Source organism: Kryptolebias marmoratus, linkage group LG20, assembly GCF_001649575.2.
Source record: "Kryptolebias marmoratus isolate JLee-2015 linkage group LG20, ASM164957v2, whole genome shotgun sequence".
In the NCBI taxonomy this organism is placed as follows: Eukaryota; Metazoa; Chordata; class Actinopteri; order Cyprinodontiformes; family Rivulidae; genus Kryptolebias; species Kryptolebias marmoratus.
In genome coordinates, this window is record NC_051449.1 from 8,150,841 (window position 1) to 8,174,271 (window position 23,431).

Consider the following 23,431-nt stretch of genomic DNA (forward strand, 5'->3'; position numbering starts at 1 on the left):
TTCCCTGCTGTCTTAAATATTTCATAGTAACTCTTCAAATAGTAAGTGATGTATGAACAATTTAAAAGCCTAAAACAGTGGTGTCCAACTGCAGAACCCCACATTTTCTTGGTCTTAAACAGATATTTAATCTATTAGAAAGTCTGAGCTCGTGTTTTATTCCCTCTGATCTTGGCTGCAGAAGCTAACACTATTAGCATCCAGCTGCCAATCAGCTTGCATTTTACTACTAATTATGCAAAAAAAAAACCATTTAAACAGATTTAGATGTTAAAACCCACCTAACAAGATAGAAACTATCTTTGGTAAGTTTTATTTAAAAGATATAAAGGCTTCAAAGCTATACTGGACCCAGCCACTAGGGGGCATTTGTTTTGTTTTCGGCTTCAATTTCTGAGTTTTGTTCAGGTGTCTGGTTAATATGTGTTTATAATGTGCATCTTGTAACAAATGGTCATTTATATCCAGATTTAAGTAAGTTTTTGTGCCAACTCCTAGAAGGTCCGTCAGGATAAATTCATAGAACTTCTGATTGTACAATATTTGCAGAAACATGTTTGTTTCTGAGGAACTGTGACACCAGATTATTTATTTTCATGGTCAACAGACAGTCTGCAAAATAATCTTTAAGTTTCTGAAGAAATCCAGTTTAAGAGGTTGGTGAAAATTAAAGCACGTGCATTTTAGAGAATGTATTTTAACATCTATGAGTCAGTTTCAGTGACATACAGCTACTTAAACTACAAAAGAAATTGTAATGATTTTTATTAAACTTTTACTCCCTAATTTGAGAAAGTATACTGTACATTTTCCTCTAAAGCTAACTGAGCTCACATCTGAGTTTCCACTGCACCTGCTTAAAAAGTAAAGGAGTGGCTCTTTTTCAAGATCCATCAATAAATAAGTGCGTAAAGTGTTTAATGTCTGTTTGGTGTCACTGCTTTTCTTTAATTGCAGCGGATTCAGTTGACTCTCGGGTTAGAACAAAAGGGATTAGGTAGCCTTGTCAAAAATAAAGAAAGGGATCAAGTTTTCAGGTCTTTCAGCGCTTTGGTCCCTGACCTTCAGAAACGCTTAAAAAAAAGGGATTAGCTACTAAAGAGGGGAAGTGGTGGGTTTTCACAGAAAGTTTCATTTGCTTGTTTTGTAAAGTCGATTAGACTCAAGCAGCCGGACTTGGTACTGAATTGAACCCAAGATGAATTCAATCAGAATCTTTTTGCAGCTCATTTGTCCCCAACAACAGTTTTAACCTCCTTGTTTACAAACTGTAAATGGTTGAAAAGCCCTGAGTCACGTTATCATGACAGGAAAGGTGCAAAACGCCGTTTCAGCTGAATGTTGTTATTTTAAAGGGCAGAGCAATAGGCTGTGGCTTGCTTCAAACGATGCCACACATATTTTCACAATGAGGGTCACTTATGTTTGAGCCGGGCTCAGGAAGGGCAGTCAATGGACCCCTTTATGAGACAGTGAGGGGGGAATTAGGCCTTCAATGGGGGGGACTAAGCCGTGTATGCCACGCACCCACACTCAGGCCCGGCCTGTTTGTTTTGAAGGCAGCACGAGACTGGTGTGACTGCAGGCCGTGTTTACACTGGAAATGTGTCACCTGGTGAGAAACTGACCTCTCAGATTGCATCAGCGCAACAGGTGCAATCACTTCCAGCAAAAATGTCCAGAAGTCCAAACCAGCTGATCTTAGCAGCTTGAAAACTGGAGCTGTGCATCTGAAAGTTGATGGTTTTTACCACAAATATGGCTCAGAGAAGTAAAGGACACACAATATAGAGAATTTATTAACTTATATAAATCAAATGAATCATAAATAAATCCATTTGGTTAAATGTTTAGGAAAATATGCTGTGTCATTTGCATCTGGAAGTGAGATAAGATTGAAATAAACAAGAACAGCTCATTGTCAAAATAAGATAAATATTACTTTTCACACAGGCTGGCTTTGACGAGTACTAGATTTTTTAGTCTGGTTCAACCTGAAGAGAGGCAACAACCTGGAACCTAGCCTGACTACTTGTCTGACGGGTTTACTGGGTGAGACTAACGTACTTATTGGACAACCCAACGCAAGACATTTGATCCAAAACCAAAGCACTGGATAAAGTTAGAAACTATGGTTCTGTGTGAGTAAATGTTTAGGATCATCTTTAGTTCAACATTGTGCTCACAATTAACATTTTACAAAAACCTAAAAATGTCAAACTCTTGGTGTTTCTTCAGGAAATGTTAGATTATTTTCCGGGCATGAACGGATCTTGAGACAAATCGGAGACAAATCTTAAACCACTGTGACACCCCCACCATCTGCCATCAGGAGCATGTTGTTCTTTTGGCTGCTCCTTCCTTAAGAGGTCACCACAGCGAGCAAACTTGCACAAAAGACTTGGCACTTGTTTTATGTCAGATGCCCTTCCTGCCACAACCTGGGCTCGAACCTGCAGCCTCAGGATTACAGGACCGTAGTGCTGACCACAGGCCCCCTGCCATAATGCATGCTGAAAAGCCCTGAAGTTTCTGGGACATAAGGCTGGAGCTTTTAGGACAGTGACATCGGTTGTGTTTTTTGGATCCCAGTGAAAGGATTGCAGCTAATTTATCCACGCCTGTACGTTATTTTGACACCTTGATCCCTTGTGGCTTTGCCTGCCACGCACCCTCAGTCATCCTCTAACGCCTCTGAGAACATGGATGTTTGTGACTGTTTACGTTTTGACCAAAGATGTGGACTAACTGCAAAAACAGCCAAGCTGACCTGGCTATCATTGAGCTAATCCAGTTTTTGCTCACTCAACAGCTTTGGCAAGAAAAGAAAAAAAAAAAAGTCTTATTCAGTTTGAACAAGCAAAGAAATTTTATTTACAACATACACAGGTTATTTCACCCATGAGTCTTTACTCACAGAGTACTTTGAGTGCATCTTACAGCAAAAATCTTTGGGCTTGCAAACAGAAAAAGAAAGCTTGTCCCTCCATCTTAAATGAATACAATCCACGCCGTTCTGATGACACTTACACTTGTGAGTGTCCAATGTCAGCTCCAATGCCATCGGAGCAGCATCAAACAGCAGACCTATAGTATATTTCTGATGCATTGACCTCTTAATACTCTGGTAGTGTGAGACAATTAACACATTGAAAATCAAGCCTGGAAACAGTTCTTAAAACCACAGGTAAAGTTGTTGATTTTCAGATTTTAAGAAATCGAAGATTTCAAAAATGAACACATTCAAGTTTTAAGTATTATAGATCTGCCTGTGAGCCCCGTCAGGGCCCTTGTTTTAGAGGTCATCCTTCCTCACAGAGGTCACCAGTCTGCATCAGCTAGAGGAAATGTCTCGTAGGGACCTGGCGTTTTGCTCAAGGGCACTTCAGCAGAGAAGAGTTTTGGAGGGATGAGGTCTTACCCACATCATTTCCTCTCAACACTGTAGCTCTGTAAATACTGCCAGTTCTAGTTAACATCACTGGTTCATGGCATTTTTCTTCCCCACTCCTGAACAACTCCCACCATAAAGCACCGTAAATGTGCTAGCAATACACTCTAACATAGAGTACGGGAAATCCGACACTGAGAGAAGTTTGTCTGGCCTCATGGAGTCCACAGCGAGTAGTGATAAAGAAAAAAAAAGATCACGTTTTTTTTTGCAAGTACCTATATATAAACATTCAGAACTTTTCATGCTCATATTTGTTGCTAGAAAAGTGTTCAGAGAGAAAAAAAAAGTCAACAGGTCCTTTTAAATGTGTTGTGTATGGAAACTGTGAAGCTTATTTTCTTCTTAAGGGAAATTAAAAACAAAATACCCTTCCCTCTCCTGCATGTCCTACTGTATGCAAAAAGTGCACTTTTAAAAACGATGAGTCCCTCTGAGGAAGGTTCAGCCTAAAAACCAGCCGTTTACAAGGCTTCTGTTTAAAGTTTATGCAGGTCACGAGGTAACCAATCAAAGTTTACAAGAAGGAAATTTTATCAAGACAGAATTTAAAAAAAGGAAAGAAAAGTCACTATCAGATTCAAACAAAAAAAAGCTCTCTTAATCAACAAGAAAAAATATACAAAGTGATGAAGAGAAGGATATGTTGAACCTCTCCACTTCCATGTAGTAATGGTAAATGTGCAACCCCAAATCCGAAAAACCTGGGGTGTTATGTAAAATGTAAATAAAAATAAAATGCAATCATGTGAAAATCTCATAAACCCAAGCTTTAATCACAATGGAATAAAGTAAACGTATAAAATGTTTAAACTAGTTGTTGTAAAATAAGATAATTTTGAATTTTGTGGCAGCAATATACCTAAAGAAAATTGAGATAAATTGATGACCTCTCACCAATTTATTTATTATTTTTTATTTAATTAACCTTATTTTGTTTGTCTTTTTTTTTTAAACCAACTGAGTCGGTTGAGAACCAGTTCCCATTAATGACCTGACCAAGAGGCCAATTATTCAAAACCAATTATAGTACTAAAAAAAAAAATTCTCAGAACAAATTCAAAAGAAAGTTTAAAACACAAATTGCACGCGAAGATTCAGTTAGCAATCAGACGCAGGTGCACTCGTCTGAAACTAGCATTCCTAATGCATTTTTGAAAGTAGATGTGTAATATAGGTAAAGAACTTTAGTGTTTGTTGCAACTCTTGGGGGGCAGTAAACTGGAATGAGGAGGAGCAGACTCTAGGAACAATTGAAAACATTTGGCTCATCATTAAACAAATAAATCCAGCAAAGAAGACCCAGATCATTGAACAGCTAGAATCCTGCAACAGACAAGAATGGGATGATATTCCTCTCTGAAACCATCAGCAGCTGCTCTCCTCAGTTCCTAGACATTTACAGGCTGTTAAAAGAAAAAAAAAAGATGCTTTATATTGGGAATCATAGCCCTCCCCCAAAATATTTCAGATGTGTTGCTGCCATCAAATTCAAAATTACCTTATTTTCCTTAGTTTAAACATCTGATATGTTTACTATGTTCCACTGTGAATACACTATGGCTTCATGAGATTTGCAAATAAACTGGTTTTGTTTTCCTTTACATTTAACACAACAAACCATCTTTTTTAGAATTGGGGTTGTAGAAGTAAAAAACAAAAAACAGCAGGAATGTTTGTAGAAACCAAAAAAAAGTGTCTTTTTGGCAAATGGTACTTAGAAGAGAAAGGAGGGCGTTTTGTGTAGTGATGAGCTCAGCCAGCACAGACAGACTGGAGCTGAAGGATGGATGCTGCTGGAATCACAGGATCAGGAGGAGAACCTGGTGTCCGTCCCCCTGATGGGTCACCAACGCTAAGAGGTCTGCAGGAGGCGTCTGTAGTGGGGCATGATCTCGTGTTCCGGCAGGTGCAGGTTGAACTCCAGCGCCACCAGGACGGGGAACTCGAATGCGATCAGCTCTCTGCGGTTCACTCGGAACCTTTCCTCCAGTTTCTGCCAGGAGATAAACACGGAGGATGAGAAGACACATGTTTCACCATGACTCATCAGCCACACCTGCATCTCACTGTGCTCGCGTCAAACTGAGGGAAGAAAAGTGATTCATTTTAATCAAGTCTCTTTACTAGTGTGTGGTTCGAAAGCAGAAAAGGAGGGCGATAGCCCCACTATCTCAGCGTCTTATTCATAAAGTAAACAGCATTAATTATACAAACATGCCCTATCAAGTCAGGCAGGTGTGAGTAATTTGCACCGTTTCTGTATCAGACTTCAGTTGTCCTCCCATAACCTGAATATGACCTTCAGCCACAAATGCAGCAGGCATGGAAACAACAAACAGAAAAGGAAAATGTTCTCTCACAACCTGTTTGGGATAAAGGATGAAACCTGGCACGTACTTCTCAACACTGCAACAACAACAACTTCTCACTGTATCAGGGAAGAATCGTGTTCAAGATGGAATTTCTAAATCAATAAGGGACTGTGTTTTTAATGCACGGCTACAGACCTCTGGGACTCAAGTGTAATTTTCCTTTTTTACAGATTTCCTCAAAGATAAAAAGTAACTGCTTAAAAATGTATCAGCTTGTACAATTACTACAACAGCTGTATGCGCTTTAAACACTTACTTATACTACTTGTGCTGAAAAATGATGGAGTTGTAGCCGTTTTGGTCAAACCCTAACAATAATATTATGCTCAGTCTCATGTGTCATTGCAAGATGGCCCAGAGTTGTTAATGACTTTCACCAAGTTTTAGCTCAATATCTGTAAAACTGAGTTTTTGCCATTTTTGTGTTAGCTCATGTTGATTAGCTGTGGTGGCCATCTTGAATTGGATTGACACTAAAAGTTAATCAGTTATGGATGATTTATTGCCAAAGTTTTAAGCAAAAACGTGGCGCAGTGTGTTGTGTTCAGAGTGCCTGTTGTGTATGACTCGGCTACTACCGCGCCGAATTTCAGCTAAATATCTGTAAAACTGACTGAGTCACAGTCATGTATGTGTTTCAAAGGTCAGCTAGCTGTGGTAGCCATGTCAAACTGGGCTGACTCCAAAGTTATTCAGTTGTAGAACTGCATCCAATGATTACTTTCTGAGTTTTATTACAATCCATCCAGTGGTTGATGAGATATTTTTTCAAACACAGCAGACCAATAAACACAAACAGACATAAGCAACAATTAGGCTTCTGTTTTATTCGTCAGCAAACTCTGGTGCTTTTGGTGAACTAAAATATAACTTTACTGTGTTCTTTAATGTTATTCTAAGGTAAAAAACAGGAGTCCACATTAAAAATTTGAGAGACACAAACCTTTAATTTTTAAAAAAGGTGTGCATGAGAAGACTTACATCGATGAGGAGCTTAACATCCTGCTTCTTGAGGTCACCGCCGATCTTTGCTGCCAGAAGGACACAAGCTCCGGCGCAGAGTTTGCGGTTCTGTTTGTTCAGCTTGCCTTGAAGAACGAGTTTTTCGAAGTAGACGAAAGCCATGGCCACTGTCGGCTCCTCAAACCCGCACTCGTCCTGAGCCAGTTTTTTTATCTCCCTTTTCAAGCTGCACACACAGAGCCAGGAAGTGAAGAAAAGAAAGGAACAAAAAAAAATAGTTTTAAAAAGAAAGAAATAGCTAATGCTTCAAATATTTTAAAAAAAAATTATCAATTTCTTGACTTTTTTGTTAATTTACCTTCTTATCTTGCTGAGCGTGAGCCTTATGTGAGGGAATTTCTCCTTGAAGGTTTCATTCATGTCCTTCTTGAGGTCAAAAGGTTTGACGTATTCAATGACCGTGGTCTGAAATGAAAACCAGAGCTGGTGTCAAAATGAGCACACTCTCGTCACTGAGAGGAACGAGCCCGGATCCTTACACCACAGTGTTGGATTCCACGGGCTAATGAAGAGACTTTTTTGGGTGCTGGTGCTAAATATGACACTTCAGTTTTTGATACCCTGTGCTTTTATTATTATTACCAACACAGAAAGAAATAGTAGATTCTGACTTTTCTGTGAGTTATTGTTATATTAAGCTTTTATGTGTAAACACGTAATTTCAGATTTTGCAAAATGTAAGACTGTGGGCAAAATAACAAGCGCACTACAAAATATTATTCATCTAGATGCACCACGGAGTGAAGTAAGAATAATTAACAAATGGAGAAAATGTGGGACAAAAATGAAGTAAAACCAGACTCTCTCTGGAAAAGTTTGGACCCCACATGAAACATTTCTTTATCTAGTCTGAGTTGTGGGGAAGTTTAGCAGATCAGAGCCTTTTCTCGCATAGAAAAGCAACCAAATTAAATTTTACTAAAAGCACAATAAAACTAATTGTTTTGGTTGGATGATACCAAAACAGATTCTCTAATTGATAGAATCCAAATGGCTGTAACTCCATAGAAACAGCAGGCACCTATGAAAAAATAAAACCATGGTGACTAATGCTTGTGTGCAGACAGACTCAAATTCTTCTGTTCGACTTGATTGCTTCCCTCTGGGTAGTTGCAAATGATTATTTTTTCTCCTTTTTCTCCTACTTCACATGACAGAACACCTGCCATTTATAGCAGAGGTGTGGAGACACCTTGGACTCAAGAGGATGAAACCCTTAAAAACTAATTAACACAGATTTAGCTTAAAAAAACAGTCTCAGATTCTTTGTTTCTGTGTCATGTTGAAAAGACATTTAATTCATTAATCTACGAGGCACTGGATCTTTGCTTTGTCTTGCAAGCAGCCCGTGCTCTTGAAATGCAAAGAATTTTCTGGTTCCACTCCTGTAGTAAATACAATGGCCATTGTTGTCAGATGCTGAGTGTTGTAATCGGAGGAAGAGAGACACAAAAACACTCCGCCTGGCCTTGACTAACATTTCAGGTAAATCAGTCCTTGTGCATTCTGCAAGTCTCTGCAGAAAAATCAACACATTTTCTCCCTTATCTTTGTCCAAGTACAATAAAACTTGGTCTTGTTTATCAGAAAAGAGTGAGAAATATCACTGAGGCTGCGGCACGGTTTGAATTGTTATAATGACTTTTTATTAGCTGCGGCCCAAAGGTGAAGTATTTTTGTTTATTCAGGCCCAGAATGGTAAGAGAGAAGGACTGAACCATTGACCTTGCAGATTAAAGATGGTCTAAAACATCCTCCTGACTCCTTTTCAAAAACAGCTGATAAACTTGGGGAAATTTTTCTGTTTTAGAAACAAGCTGCAAACGAATCTTTCCGGTGTTATTGTTCTTGGTTGAGATGGGCGGACTCGGGCACAAAAGGTCAATATTGATGGTAAAAATGAAAGCAGCCCTCGAGCATAAACAGTGAAATATCACAGGGATTTTTGAGACCGTCTCCGTTCAGGTTTGTTTTGAATGAAAACAACCTTCTCGATGTGCTCTCGAGAGGGCAGGACAGAGGTTGTTTTTGTTGTCGCTGCTGGTAGTGGTGGATTAGACGTGGTCAAGTATTTTCTCACCATGTACGAGGGGAAGATGAGAACCCTTTTGTGTTTTCCACAAGGCCACTGGGGATCATCCAGCAGGTTGGGGTCATACTCCCGAAACTCCCCGAAGTCATTCCCTGCAACGAGCGCAAACAAAAACAACAGTGGTTTCACCAGAGCTCCGCTTTAAACCAAACTGTACATTTTAGCTGAACGTGATGCTTGCAAACATTCCTAATCAGTTAACTACGTGTTACCGAGCCACTAACCTGTGTCTAAGCTGCTCTGGTTGCTGTTGGCTCGGCCCAAACTGAGGCTGCGGTGGCTCGCGTTTCGAGACTGAGAGAAGGACGAGGTGGAGTCGATTGTGTTTCGCCGACCTCCCAACACGTTGGTGGGATACAGGAACTGGGTGTAGGACACAGTCTACAAAGACAAATGTTCTTGTAATACCGGTCTAAGGACAAATAAAGAAAGCTTGCCTGGTTTTCTGTTGTAATATGTGTAACTTTAGGCACCCCAGTCAGATTCTGTATCTGTGCGTTCACAAAAAATGATCTGCAGAAATACAATGACATCCTCCATAAGTACCAATTCTTTTTTTTTTAAATTTGCTAGGTTGGAGTCATTATATGTCCTTTGCGAAGGAAGGTTTTTAAAAATATCAATGAGTCCAAAACAATTTCCCTTTAAGGGACATTAAAATACTGCACAATATTGTACCATACCATACTATTCTGTAGAGTACTGTATCATATTGTTTCTTATTTTATATTGAACTGTATGGTATCTCATTGTATCATCTCATATGGCATCATACTGTACTCAAATATATTATGTTATATCATATATTGTGAAAAGCTGTTATTAAAAGTCTGGTGCAAAATCCAAATACAACTATTTGGAGGAATTTTCAGCTTTTCTTTTGTAGATGTATTTTTACTGTATTATTACAGAATGCTAAAAATATGACTGGGATAATTAAAATAAATTGTATCATCACGTATTCAACCCCCTCAGAAAAATGTACGGTACATGTGGCAGATTATATCTGTCTTCACAATAAAATACCAACAATTTTGGGAAATGCATGACTGAACAGATCAATGTATTAAAAGGAATTAAGTCATGACATGAGAATGTTGATCCCTTACAACACAGACATTTTTATTGGTTTCTCACCTTTCCATCTGCTCCCAACTCCACTCCTTCCAGCCCAATCACCATCTCCTTGGCACTTACACCTCCTGATGGGTGCCGCTGACGTCCTTCTGCCTTTATATCCCTATTGAGCACAAGAATTTCAGAGATCTCACCAAACCAATTACACTGCAGCTTCTTTTGACTTCTCCCTCTCTTTCGTCTTCGTCAGCCCTGATCTTGCTCCTTTTCTTTATGTGCATATTCTACCTTACAAATATAGACCTCATATCGATCTGTGCTCATCAGTTGGCCTAGTTTCTGTAATTGCTGGCATCTTTGGGTGCGTTTCAAGGCAGTCAGAAATAAAATGTGCCCTTGGGAGGAAGGATGGAGTTGGGCTAGTGGGTCAGCCAGCCTTTTGAAAAATTAGCTGCTACCTCACCAGTGTCTAAGATGCCATACTGCTGTGGGACATTTGCAAAGGAGTCTAACACTCTCCTGAAGCTGAAAACAGATGACTGAAGAGCAAAATGTGTGTCAGTGGAGCAAACAGTGGCCAGCTAGGAGCTAAATATCTGTGCATTCATTATTTGCTGAGCAAATCTTACAATAAAAATGTTGCTCAACAAACAGCCGGGCAGGAATTAACTTGTGCTAATCAACTTTCTCTTATGACAATATTTGTAGTAAGTGTGGCGACACTTCAGAATAACAGAGGTTAAATCACAACATGGTTTTTGTTTTTCTTGCTGCTCCCTTATCTGCCCTGCTTCAGTCTGTTTAAAACTGTCTTCAGATGCAAACACATAAACCCCAACACGAATCTCCCGGTGTTTAGATGACATGTGGGACCAACGTGTCGTAATGAAAACAGTGTTATCAGGCAGACAAGCACGTCAGGACACAATGTTGACACATCATGGCAAAGGAGCTCCGCAGGCAGCAGGCGTTGTGCAGAGCGGTGGAAATTAAAAAGAGAAAAGGTGGAAGCAGGAGACAAGGAAAAGCTTTCTAGGGAGAAAGTATTCCCCTATGAAGCCATTAAGAAAATAAAAATAATTCTGCTTTAGTCTATTGGGAATACAAAGAAAAGAAAGGAAGTGCTAACATTATTTAGCAGCATGCAAGGATCGGAAGCTTTTAAAAACCTATGGGTTAGTGTTTCATTCGATGTAAAGTGCTCTTCATGCCCTTCAAAATGTTCCAAATCTAACATCAGGCATACAAAAAGAAACAAAGATTAACATTAAAATCTGAATCCTTTCTGAACACTTCATTAACAAAGAATCGGCAGCTGACACAAACAGGTTATGAACAGGCTGACTGGGTTTTAGGAAGTTTTCCCACATGTGATCACACTCATTATGGTATACTGATTATTACCTTTCACTTTATGTGAGAAAATTTGTACTGACTTCAGCTGCTCCCAAACGCCAATTAGAGTATTAGATAATGTATTAGATAATGTGCATCTTTTTGACTGACAGAAAAACTGAGTGGGAAACCCAGAGTGCCTGCACAATACACACATCTGTAGTTTTTCTAGGTTCTGAAGCTGCCAAACAGGACAGAAATATTCCAAAATTAAAGGTTACAAACATCCAGCTAGTCACACCTCAAAACCTACTGTATGTCGAAATGTTCAACTTTTTATTTGAATAACTTTAAAAGTTAAAGTGAACGTGAAACTGATGTTACATCTGGAATACAAACCGAGACAAACGAAGGCACAGACAAATTACGCAATCAGCAGTTTGTGCCGAGTTGTTCAATATAAAATTGTTTTGGCTGCGAAAAGCAGTCAAACATGCATGCTGGAGAACATTAGGGGTTCATTAACCCTTGATCTTACACAGATTGGCTGGCTTAGGACATTCCACAAATGCTCTGAGCTTGTTATTGCTCCTCACTAAACCCCGGCGTGGAGCTTTTCTTTCTGTGCATTGTCCTCTCGGGTGTTTATCTGTCCCATTTCCTTTCCTCTCCCTCCAAAACACCCCGTGTCATGTTACTAGTGTTTCTAGGCTGGAGTCTGAGCATATCCCCCGCTACAGCTAGTCTCATCGCAAGCCAGGTAGATCGCCCCTCTACAAAGAGCTTTATGTTGCTTATAAAAAAAGATAAGCAACGTCTATGTTTAGGACACGGATTATTTCTGTTATAAATCTAGGAAATGTGACAGAATAAACAAAAACTGCTACTAAAAAGAACACAACAGAAACTCCGCCAGCATGGTTGGGATTAAACAGCTCACTATTCAATGAAGTAAATTCAGGGATCGAATTTCTAAATCTAAAAAGAGCAAGTCCCCCAGGAATGGTTAACGTGGTAAACAGCAAAGCAAGCAACACTTCCTCTGGACGAAAACAAACTGGAAAATAAGAAGATGAGTCCCCACAAGCCCCCAGAGCCCTGATGGAAAAAGCAAAACGAGCAACAAGTAGTAAGCTACACAGTCGTTTGTGACAGGAGATGCATAGACAGTCAGGCCTCTGAAGCTTTATCATTTTTTTATGAAAACAATTAAAGGGACAGTTCAGATCTTTGGAAGTGGAGTTGTGTGGAAAGGCTATGAATGAGTAATATCCAACCTCAGTTTGGGGGGGAGGGGGAGAGATTAGTTCTGACCACAACAAGTGGGGCCGAGACCAAAGTGGATTTCTGCAGTTTTAAAAATAACTTTAATCTCAACAATTTTTAAGTGGTTTATGTGAACACTGTTTTATAAACATTTACACCAATATCAGTTCTGCATTGCACGATTATTCCATCAGAAACGTGATTATTGCCCAGGCAGCACTGGAGGTGCTACTGCTAGCTGCTGCCGTTACTTGCACTTGAAAATAACAAGAAAACTATGCAAGCTGGCTGCTCAGACTAGCTATCAGCTCGTCAATGTGGTCAGAATTAAACTATTTCTCCAAACTGAGGAAGTTCAAAAAGCTATCTGAACTATCACTTTCAGAACTGTTAAGTTATTTGAACTAATAAAACTACTGAAAAACAAATATGCCTCCACCAAAACCAAGCCTTCAAGGGAGTTTGTTTCCATAGAAAAGAAGGATGAAAAAAAAACAAAGGGAAAGAGGGAGCACAGGTTGAACGGAGTTACAAAAGTTCAGCATGCTGTCGGATACATACCCTGCTTGGCTACAATCTCGATAGGGCAGGACAGAAAATACACTATAGAAGGATCTTCTGCCACTGATAAGGACTATCCTACAAAAACAAAAATGGTAAACAAGCTAATCAGCATCTATCAAAATCCACAGCTTTAAGTTGGAGTTTGCAAAGAAATTGTTGAATGACAAAAATAATTTAAAATGTAAGAGTTCGATGTACAGTAAAATATATATATTAATGTGCAAATGTCTTAAAAAAACCTCTTTAAATTTAGCTTCTAAGGAGTTCAGTTTCTTTTAATGTTTAAAGTACTTTTTTGTTAAGCCACTTAACACTTAAAAATAGGCGATTTAAGCACAAACCAACTCCTAATTTCAAGGAATAAACCAAAGTTGCATCTAAGCAATAAAACACACAAAGAACCAGTTTTAAATCACACACCTTTTGGCTCTTTGTTACTGGCAGCCTGTCAAAAAGGCACAACTTGTTCCAATTTATGTGGTTGCATAAACCAGAAAATGTTCTACTGGCATGAATTTATATTTTCAAACTATTTTGGTTACTGCCCAACAGCTCTTACCTGAAAACTTGACGTGTTTTAAAATAATGTCTAAAATCTGTTTTTGTATTTGTTTATTTTTGAATGGCGCTTGAAAAAAGGGTTCTTTGCATAGTTGTGTTCTGTCTGTAGACAACACTGGTGTTGAGTTTAGTTGCCTTTTTATTTATCAGTAATTCACAGGCTAGGGTGTAAGAAATAGGGGTGCAGAGGTTGCTGCAGCACTCCCCGATGGAAGACCAGAGGACATGCGTGTCCAATTGTTAAAGAAATAATGAAAAAAATGAATAAAAACAAATTTCATTAGAATTACATGTTTAAATGTCTATATTTTAATATTATTAATTTTGTAAATCTGGCATATAAACCAGTGCTGTTATCATTTATTTGTGTGCAAAATTCTACAACCACTTAAAACCCCCAAAAAGTGAGCAGATTAACTTTGGCCTTGATTGTAACTTCATAGAGATTGTCTGTCTAAAATATACAGCCCATTCTTTAATGTTCATCTTCAGATAAAAACAACTGGATCTGTCGGTGTGCATTTCACTGCATATATTAGTATTATGATAATCTTCATGTGGGTGTTTAGGGTCATATACACTCTCTGACAGCCCCCCCCAACAGAAACATGTTCCCATGTTCATTGCTAAGAGTTAAGTGGCTTAAACAATACAAACAAACAACAAGGAGGAAAAATAGCTGTAAAAAGCCGACAAGTTCTAAAGAAATAACTTTAGAAAGCCTGGAGAGCCACAAACTCCTTTAAAAATACATAAAACTCTGGCTCTGTGGAAACAAAATGTTTATATAAAAAATAGAGAGTTGTTTAAGACATTTGCACAGTCAGTCATATCAGGGCAACATGACAGCTTTTTTTGTTACAACATTCTAATTTTAACCTGTGTTGAGTAGAATAAGCAGCACAGGTTTAAACGGCTCTGATTTTAAAAAGAAACAACAAAAACCTCTTAACCATTTGCTTTTACAGGTCCGACTCACTGAGTCGGAGTGAATCTCTGAATGAGGCACAAATCAACAAAACCAGTCCCTAATGACCCCAAGTGTTTCGACTAGATAAGAGAAGGAAAAAAAATCAACAGACTATAATTTAAACAACTGTCACACTGGTCTCTCAAAAAACAGTGGACTTCGAAATAATCAAACTGGGTAGAACAAATATAGCTACACTATAAAAAAATCTAAAATTCTTTAATAAAATGCAGAACTAAACCACATCACAATCCCACCAGAACAAAAACCAATTGAGCAAGTTTAAATTCAGATAACCAGCATAAGTCAGAAACACTGGTACTACACAATAATAAATGTCATGTTTAACAAATGAGCCAAGATTTGTTTAAAGTGAGGGATTTGTGTGATGCAATCATGCTGGTGAAAACTGTGGCACAAGGATTTAGCATTCAACAGTGAGACTCATTGATGGTGTAATTACACAAATTTAAACAGTGATCAAAAAAGGAGTAAAAAAAAAAAATCTCTTTAAGTCAGTGAGGTAAATGGACTGGACGGAGCCTGCTCGCCTGTAATGTGAGAAACACTTCAATGCCATCGTTCAGTCGAGTGTTGTATTGACTAAACAACAGCACAGTTTGCCTTCCATACCTTCCATTGCGCATATCGTGTTGCTTCATGTTATTTACTAAATGGATCTTCTTAAAGTTCTTTGGTCGGGGTGAACCCGATAGGGTTCGGCATCTAAAATACAAAAAGGACAAAAGCATCAGCACAAAGAAAAAGTGTCATGCATTCGTTTAAGGCAGAAAGAGTAAAAGGCGGGGGCCTTCCCGTTCTACCTGCGTAGAGGAGCGTTTTCTTCAATGTCCTCTAATGTTTCAAGTGAAGATCGCTGAGAGATGAGTCTTCTTCTGAGAAGGCAAGACAGAAAGGAGGTTTGGAGTTAGAATCAAAACCTTAAAGAGGCAAAACAGCACTTGGAATAACCCCCACCTGCAAAAAAAAAAAATACCTAAAAATAATCCCTCCAGTCAGCCTTTTTCCTCCCTCACACATACAAACAGAACCACAAAGCAATTTCATCAAAAAGGTACGACATGAAACAAACACGAGGCTCACTGTAATACCTTCAATGAATAAAGTGAGAGCAGAAAATCTATACGAGCTCCACAGAAATGGAGGTCAGCCTGGCTGTTAAGAGTAAAAAAAAAAAGAAGTCAGCAGCATTTCCCAGCAGTGCTGAATGCTCCAAACCACTTCTACACATCAAGTGTAAACCAATGGATTGATTACCAGTTAAATCTGTTAACTAACTCAATTCATTCAGTGAACCACTGTTCACAGAATAAATATGATGCAAGAATTTTATCAGTGACTTGACAGATTCTTAGTGGTGGGGGTTATAATCTAGTTTTCAGTACGTCTCAATGCGGACATGAATGATTCAGGATGGATAAAATTAAAAATCAAATTTATTTAATGTTATTAAAGTCATGTTAAGAAATGCAAAAGGCAAAACTCTGAAGTGTCCAACTGGTTATGGCATGCACACAGAGGGCGGGCGAGGCCGGCAGACCAACAAACAGCTCCTCCTGCATCCAAAGGTAGACTTCTGGAAGTATTTCGGCTTTTATTAAATTATTAGGAAAAATGAAGTTGAGTAAGCTGTGCGCATGTTTCCACTCGGAGGAGGAAGAAGACAAAACAGATGTTGGTAGCTGCTGCTGCTGACAGAAGAGTATCGAGCGAGCGGCATCAAAAGTTTCACCTAATTCAAGAAAGGCGAAGCGAATTACAAAATCCATTTTTTATTTTTACTGCAAAAGATTTCAGTCTGCATTCAGTGGTTGTGCGTGCTGTTTCGCACTTCAGAGCAACGACAGAACCTGGTGATCTTATGTCAGAGATACGAAAATAGCCACTCTTACACTCCCATGGGACTGAAAACAAAATAATGGAAATACTGAAAAAAGCGAGTAAGATAGCTCTAACATGTGATCCACGGACATCTATTGCCACAGAATCTAATATCACTATTTTTGTTCATTTAGTTTCAAAATGAAAAGAGTTTCATACTGCGGTGTGGAGTAAAACATTTTGTTTCTTTCAGGTCTGAGAGATTCTCAGAATTTAATTTTATCATCACATCGCAGCCTAAATCGTAATCATAACAAACCCTGAGGTGCCTAAAGATCGCCACCTCCGCTGATCACATGTTGGTGTTTTATAAGGATGGCGAAATAAACCACAACCTTGTCTTAAAAACAGTTAGTATGCTCTGTAAAGAAAACCAAAACTGAGAATATGCATGTCTGCACTGTTCCAACAACTTATTGCATGGTATAGGATTGTTTTCATTTGCTAAAGACTCATCTCAGTCAAGACTCTACAAGCCTTAAGTTCAACATTCAGCCCTGGAAAAAAAAAAAAAAAAGATTTGCAGTTGTTTATTGAAAGCTTCTGAATAAAAGGTCAACAGTGGCTATAAATTGTGACTCTTTGCTTTGTGTTCTGTTGTTAACAAACAGACTGTCATGTCTGCCATCAATTAACTACGCTGTGCAGCTGTGTGGTCAATGATCTCCTCAGTCTTTCGAAGATCACGGAGAATTTTCCAGGATCAGAGCTGCTAAGAGGATAACGAGCTGGCTCTGCGAGCACTGTGTGTAACACATTTTGTCACAGATGGCCTTTATTTCACTTTAGCTGCTCGGCTCGACGGGCTAATTCTGCTGGACCCCTTTTATATGATCAGCTGCCAGCTTCAGAAAATAAACCCACATGTGATAACTAAGTATCCCTGAGCTGTTGCAAAATGAGGTAGTAATTGCATTTTTAGCACCATAGAAATACTGCATCTGATGCAGGCTGAAGATTTAGAAGAAGAAAAAAGAAAATGAATAGGCAAGTTACTGTTTTGTGTTGTAATGCTGTAACACTGCAGCATTGAAGCAATAAGGCCGCATCTAAATGAACTGGTTGCACTTAGCAGCCAAATGGGAAACGGTGGAGTGTGGAGTAAAGGAGCAGGTTAATAAATGAACATAAAATCGTCCTGTCCTTGAAGATCTCTCAGAGTTTAAACTAACACGGGCTGAGTTAATTTCAGAGTTTTAATGAGTCGAGGGTTCAGATGAGGAGAAATCCAATGCAGCTCTTATTTGGATTGCAAACACAAGTGAAGAGAATTAAGCTCTAATAAAAAGCAAAGTTTAGGTTTGAATATTTAGTATGATTCAAACAGCTGGTAGATGAGGTCAGCTGAGTCTTTGCTTGACTGTCTTAAAAGGGTCATAATGAAAGGGCCTGGCCTGACCTCTGCCTGAGGGTCAGATAAGGGGGGGGGGGGGGGGGGGGTCATGTGATTTATGGTTAGCCTTTCATCATCCTTATTCAGGAACAATCATTAGACATGGACAGACAGGGTAGGGATCTATACCTCCAGCTTTCCTCAAAGAGCACAGTTTCTGCAGAGATTATTTGAATTTTTTTTTACTTTTTTCAGTGCATCAATTATTGAAGTGATGCTATTTAATCCTACCAACAATTCTGTTAATCCTTAGGTTAATGTTTCATTGTATATATTGGGTGTCTTGACCTTCTTATTTGTTGCTGTAACCAATTTTTCTTTCCAAACAATCCAGATTTTAGGAAGGAACAAAAAGGTAAATAATTCAAAATGTATACAGGCTGCACAAACCAAAAGACAGCACCCTACAGCTGATTGAGCTGGATGTTTTGACATATGGATGGTTAAAATGGCACAAAATATGTAGAAGTAGTTTGATTACAAAAAAAAAAAAACGTACAGAAGACACAAGACAAAAGAAGAAAACAATTCACGCAATATATTTTACAGCAGAGAGTCTATAGCAGTTTCTGCAAAAATAAAAGAGTTATGCAATATTTTGGCATTCTCTAACAGGCCAGTCTGTCCAACAACAGACACATGATGATAAATTTGTAGAATTATGTGTGCGGGTGGCAGAGGGCTGAGGCTGGAGAGTCTTCACTCCCTGCATGATCTTTTCAGTGACTGCACTTCTGTCAGGATTTAATAAGAATATATATGTAGGCGGACACACAAAAATAAAAATCGCCTATATGGTATTTTTTAACTAGAAAAAAAAAAAAAAAACTAATGGGACATTTTTTCCCATACTAATATATGTCCTATTTGGCTTTAAAGACAATAGATTTTCTGGTGATTTATACTTTATATCAATTGTGCACAGTAAAACTAATGCACAATTCAAGTATTAGTCCATGAATATACACAAGAACAACAATGGATCTTTATAGTGAATAGTGCTACAATTTATTCTAAGTAACATTTTGTCCTTGATAAACCTCTGAATTTTTACATCTGAAAGTTATTCACCAGTTGACTAAAAGAGATATTTCCAGCTTGTGTTTATACAACTGCTGAGAGCATGTGAGGACTTTGATCAAGTCTCAGCTGATGAACAGCTGCAGAAGGACAAGCTCCTAATGCAGATAGTTTCCAGACCAGTTTAAAAAAAAACAACTGGAAACAATAACAAACCAGGACACTCATTCACTTTAAGACACAACTCTAGGAGCAAGGGTTACAACAATCAGAGTTCAACTGTGTACTTTGACATTAACTAGGTTGAGCTTTTATCCTCAAGTTTCTTTCAAAAGATCCTTGTGATTGTTGCTTCAAGTCATTTAGTTTCAACATGTTTCATGAGCTCGGTTCATGCAGCATTTAGTCGTTTAATGCAATAAAATTATACTGGAATTAGATATTAATAAAAGCTTCTGTTAATCCTGTCTGGTGGTGCCTTGCACAAAGCTGTAAAACTGAGTGGGGCTGTTCAGAAGTGGAGATTAGACCGTTTCACATGTACGACCTGTTGGCAGCTCGCCATGGGACACAGTCTTCTGTTTTGTTGCAGAGTCACCGAGCGAAAGCAAATGTACAGTCCTGAGCCTTTCACACAACTATAACTCTGAAAAAAAAAAAAAAGAGGAAATGTGATTATTTGATTTTTAAAACTGCAGATATGACTGTTGAGCTTCTCTGATCCTCTTAGAACAAGGAGAACAAATCCAATGCATCAACACAATTAAACTCCTGTTTGTTAAAACAACAATATATGATACGGTTAGCTGCTCAAAGAAAGAAGAAAAAAGATGAAGGCTTAGCAATCTTTGAAGGAATGGATATCGTCCGCTGCCTTGCAGCCATTTCATGTTGAGATTGATGAAATTGTTTGCATCTTGATCAAACCTTAAAAAACACATGCACAATCTCGTGATGCTGCGTTTTCTCACATGACCTGCTAGCCTTCGGAGTAAGTATTGTAAATGTCTGACAGCTACTACCACACCAAACTTTACTTCAGTATCTGTAAAATTAGTTGAGGCATAGCTATTTTTGTGTAGAATAGGGTTGAGTATTGGTGGCAGCCATTACATAAGGTGTTGCAACAAGAGTATGTGTTGGGAACAAAGGTCAGCTACTACCACACCAAATCTTAGCTCAATATTTGTAAAATTGGCCAATCGTAGTTTTCAGTTTTGTAGAAATCAGTTCAGTAGTTCAAAATACATTTTGCTAACAGACAGACAAAGTTGACTATATTAGTTAATGGCAAAGTTTTAAACAGACTTTGTGCGATCAGTTAATGCTCTGAGTGGGGCACCAGCCACTATCACACTTTCTCCTTGGTGATGGGCGATAATTAAACTTAGAGTTCACTCTGAGACTGTATAATCCAACACCTACTGAACATTGTTACTCTGTCTCAGTCAGCTTTTGTGGGCTTCCTGAACCTTTGCCGACAGCGCAAACACAGAAAAACTCTGTAGGAAAATGAAACCGTATATAATTTGGTGATTATGCCAACCATGACCTCAGCGCACAACAATCAACCTCATAACCAGAAGTATGTGACTCAATCAGAGAGAACCCAGAAGGACCATTAGTTTGGCTCCTGCTGCCAGGTTCTGCTGCTTGACTCATTAAAACACTTCACATCCATGTTTCTGAATCATGACTGCATGGTGGGAACATGGCTGAAACAGGATGTGAGAGGTTTTGGTTTGACTGAATAAGAGAGAAAGGATGGTGTGAAAACTGCTCCACACAGCTAGCACACAAAACCAGTCGGTCATGCATTTAGAGCAAAGTACTCGATGGGCCAATTTATGAGTGATTGAAGGCCCAGTATTCCTTGAAAAAAATGCATAATACCCGCCGCCTTTTACAACATACAAATTTTGTTTGTTTTCAGGAGTTAAATGACCTAAACATAGTTAACTGTGTGCGGCATTACTCTGGTATTCTTGTTTGTTTGTTCAAAGTCAGTGGGGTATTATGTTAGATAATTCAGATTTCTATATTGACTCATATTTAAAAGACCTAGCATAAAATCTGTTCACCAGTTCATGAGATATTTTGCTAAATGTACAGACAAATGAACACAAACACAGGCAAAAACATTATTGCTCAGCCTTCACCTTCAATGGTGGGTGATAATTCTGATCGTATGAATCCTCCCGTAACTGAACAACTCTAGATTCAAGACAAGACCACAGTGTTACATTTCTAACCTTCTGGTTCCACTCAGTTAATGAGTACAGCATGAAGTTGCTAAACTCTAACTGCTCCCTGTTTTTGGTACAGTCTTTGTAGAACATCCACGTAAAACGAATTCTAATGCTGAGAAATAAGTAACCTGCTGAAAGAGTGGAGCCATGTTCCACCGCCGTGCCGCTGACAGACGAGCGCGCCGCACAGTGCCTGGCTTGTTTTGCGAGGGCAGCTGGTGGAAACGTGTGGAGAGGTCCCTGGCTGGGAGAGGCAGGATGCCCGGGCTTTGAGACGTAGCCTGGCTCTCCGCTCTGTGTTTTCTGTTCTCCACTTCCTGTCTCGAGGGAATCAAAGACACACTCTCCCTTCAGACTTCTTGGCCTCGAGTCCCGCTCCACATTCAGGAAGTAGCAGGGCCTCTGATGTGTCGCCAGAATCGACCCTCGGAAACCAGAGCTTCAGAATTTATGCTTAAATTTGATGAATTATTTTGCCCCGCCCATTCAGCTTTCACTATCACCCGCCATGGAAGGCAAAAGGTGGAGCAATAATGTTTTTGCCCATGTATTCATTTGCCCGCGCTGTTACCAAAAAAATCTCATGAATCACCAAACAGATTTTACGAAACATTAGAAATTAATCATTTGATGTAAATCTACAACTCATTTGACTTTTGGAGTCAACCCAATTCAGAATGGCTGCCAAATCTCATCAACCTTAGCCTACACTGAAATGGCTATGCCTCAAAAAATGTTATAGTTATTGAGCTGAAGTTTGATGTGGTAGTAGCTGACAGTCATTCACATCGCGTAATCCAAGGGCTAGCAGATCGTGTGAGAGAACGCAGTACTGTGTGAGATTGTGCATGTTATATTTAAGGTTTGATCAAAACGGCAACAACTTCATCAGTCTCAACACTCTGAGCTTAAACAGATCACACGAGATATTACAATATTGCATGAGATTGCACGTTTGACCATTTTAACAGCATCTTCAAGGTTTGACCAAAATAGCTATGACCAAGTAATTTCTCATCATAAGACAATCTTAGTCTAAAACCCGGGCATGAAAGGCGGTGGGTGGTATGCATTCCTTCAAGGTATGCTAGGCCTTCAATTATATGTGTCAATGTGGAGATCTTGGTTGTTTAACATGACCCCCTACTGACTTTGAAAAGTTATGTGACACACAATTAACTTTGTTTAGGCCCTTTTACTTTCAAACAACAAACTAAACTTGTTTTTTTTTTGTTGGATCACGACTGTGTTTGACTGCAAAGTTTATCGTACATGTGAAACTATCAGTCCTCTCTTGCAACAACTTTGTATCTGCAGACCTTCCCTGCACGGCGAATAGAAGGAGACCAGCACAGAAAGCAACCTCCTTTCTGCCCCTGACATGGTGAAAAAAGGGGCAGAGCTCCTTGTAATCAATGGTACAGTGCAGTTTTTTTTTTCCTCCCACTAGATGAACCCTCTCCGTCTTGAGCTGAAATAAACATACCCGGGCCTGGTGGGGAGTGACATTTTAATTACGGGCATACGTGAACTTCTTTGAAAGAAAAAAAAAAAAAAAAAAGGGGGGGGGGGGTGCCTGGGAGTTATAGCACACAGAGAAAAAAAACAAGAGTGCAAAAATATAATTATCTACAGTAACTTGTTTTTATACGTTACAAATATCTCAGTGCTGGTTAAAGTTGAGAGGTTTTAATTAGCAAGGTGAAAATGGTCTTTTAGGACTGAAAATAAATCAAGAATATAAAATTACTGTATAGATATGACCAGTGGCGTCACTAGGCCTGTTTAAGCCCCCCTAAAATGTTTTTAAGCCCCCCTAAATAATTTTGGTGTCAAAATTTATTTTTTTTTACAAAAATTTAATATAATGTGGCCAGAATATGAGTTTAATTAAATAACCATATATTATTTCATTATTAACTCAAATATATGATCATAAATCTGTCAGTTTTCTTTTTCTTTACAGTGTAAGGTAGAGATCCTCTTTGGTGCGTCGTTGTCAAATCCATTCCACTTGTTCATATTTTCTACAGAAGCATTCTTGTGTCAGTTAATCTAAATCAGTGTTGTGGAATAACTGAGAGATTTTATATAATATATAAAGTCACAGTTAGACTTCATAACTGGGTATACACCAGCACCAAACATTATAG

At 38.8% G+C, this 23,431-nt stretch overlaps 1 protein-coding gene across 1 annotated transcript in view; it reads right to left on the reverse strand.

Moving 5' to 3' along the window:
- Positions 1-5,029: 5,029 nt before the first annotated feature.
- Positions 5,030-23,431, reverse strand: part of cables1 (Cdk5 and Abl enzyme substrate 1) — a 22,935-nt gene continuing 4,533 nt past the window's right edge. Inside the window, exons 2-10 of the mRNA XM_017425910.3 lie at positions 15,539-15,610; positions 15,348-15,440; positions 13,181-13,258; positions 10,079-10,181; positions 9,166-9,322; positions 8,930-9,033; positions 7,148-7,254; positions 6,808-7,015; positions 5,030-5,447 (exon numbers count right to left, since the gene is read on the reverse strand). Coding sequence (XP_017281399.1) covers positions 5,307-5,447; positions 6,808-7,015; positions 7,148-7,254; positions 8,930-9,033; positions 9,166-9,322; positions 10,079-10,181; positions 13,181-13,258; positions 15,348-15,440; positions 15,539-15,610 — 1,063 coding nt within the window. The 3' untranslated portion in view covers positions 5,030-5,306. The remainder of the gene's footprint in view (positions 5,448-6,807; positions 7,016-7,147; positions 7,255-8,929; positions 9,034-9,165; positions 9,323-10,078; positions 10,182-13,180; positions 13,259-15,347; positions 15,441-15,538; positions 15,611-23,431) is intronic.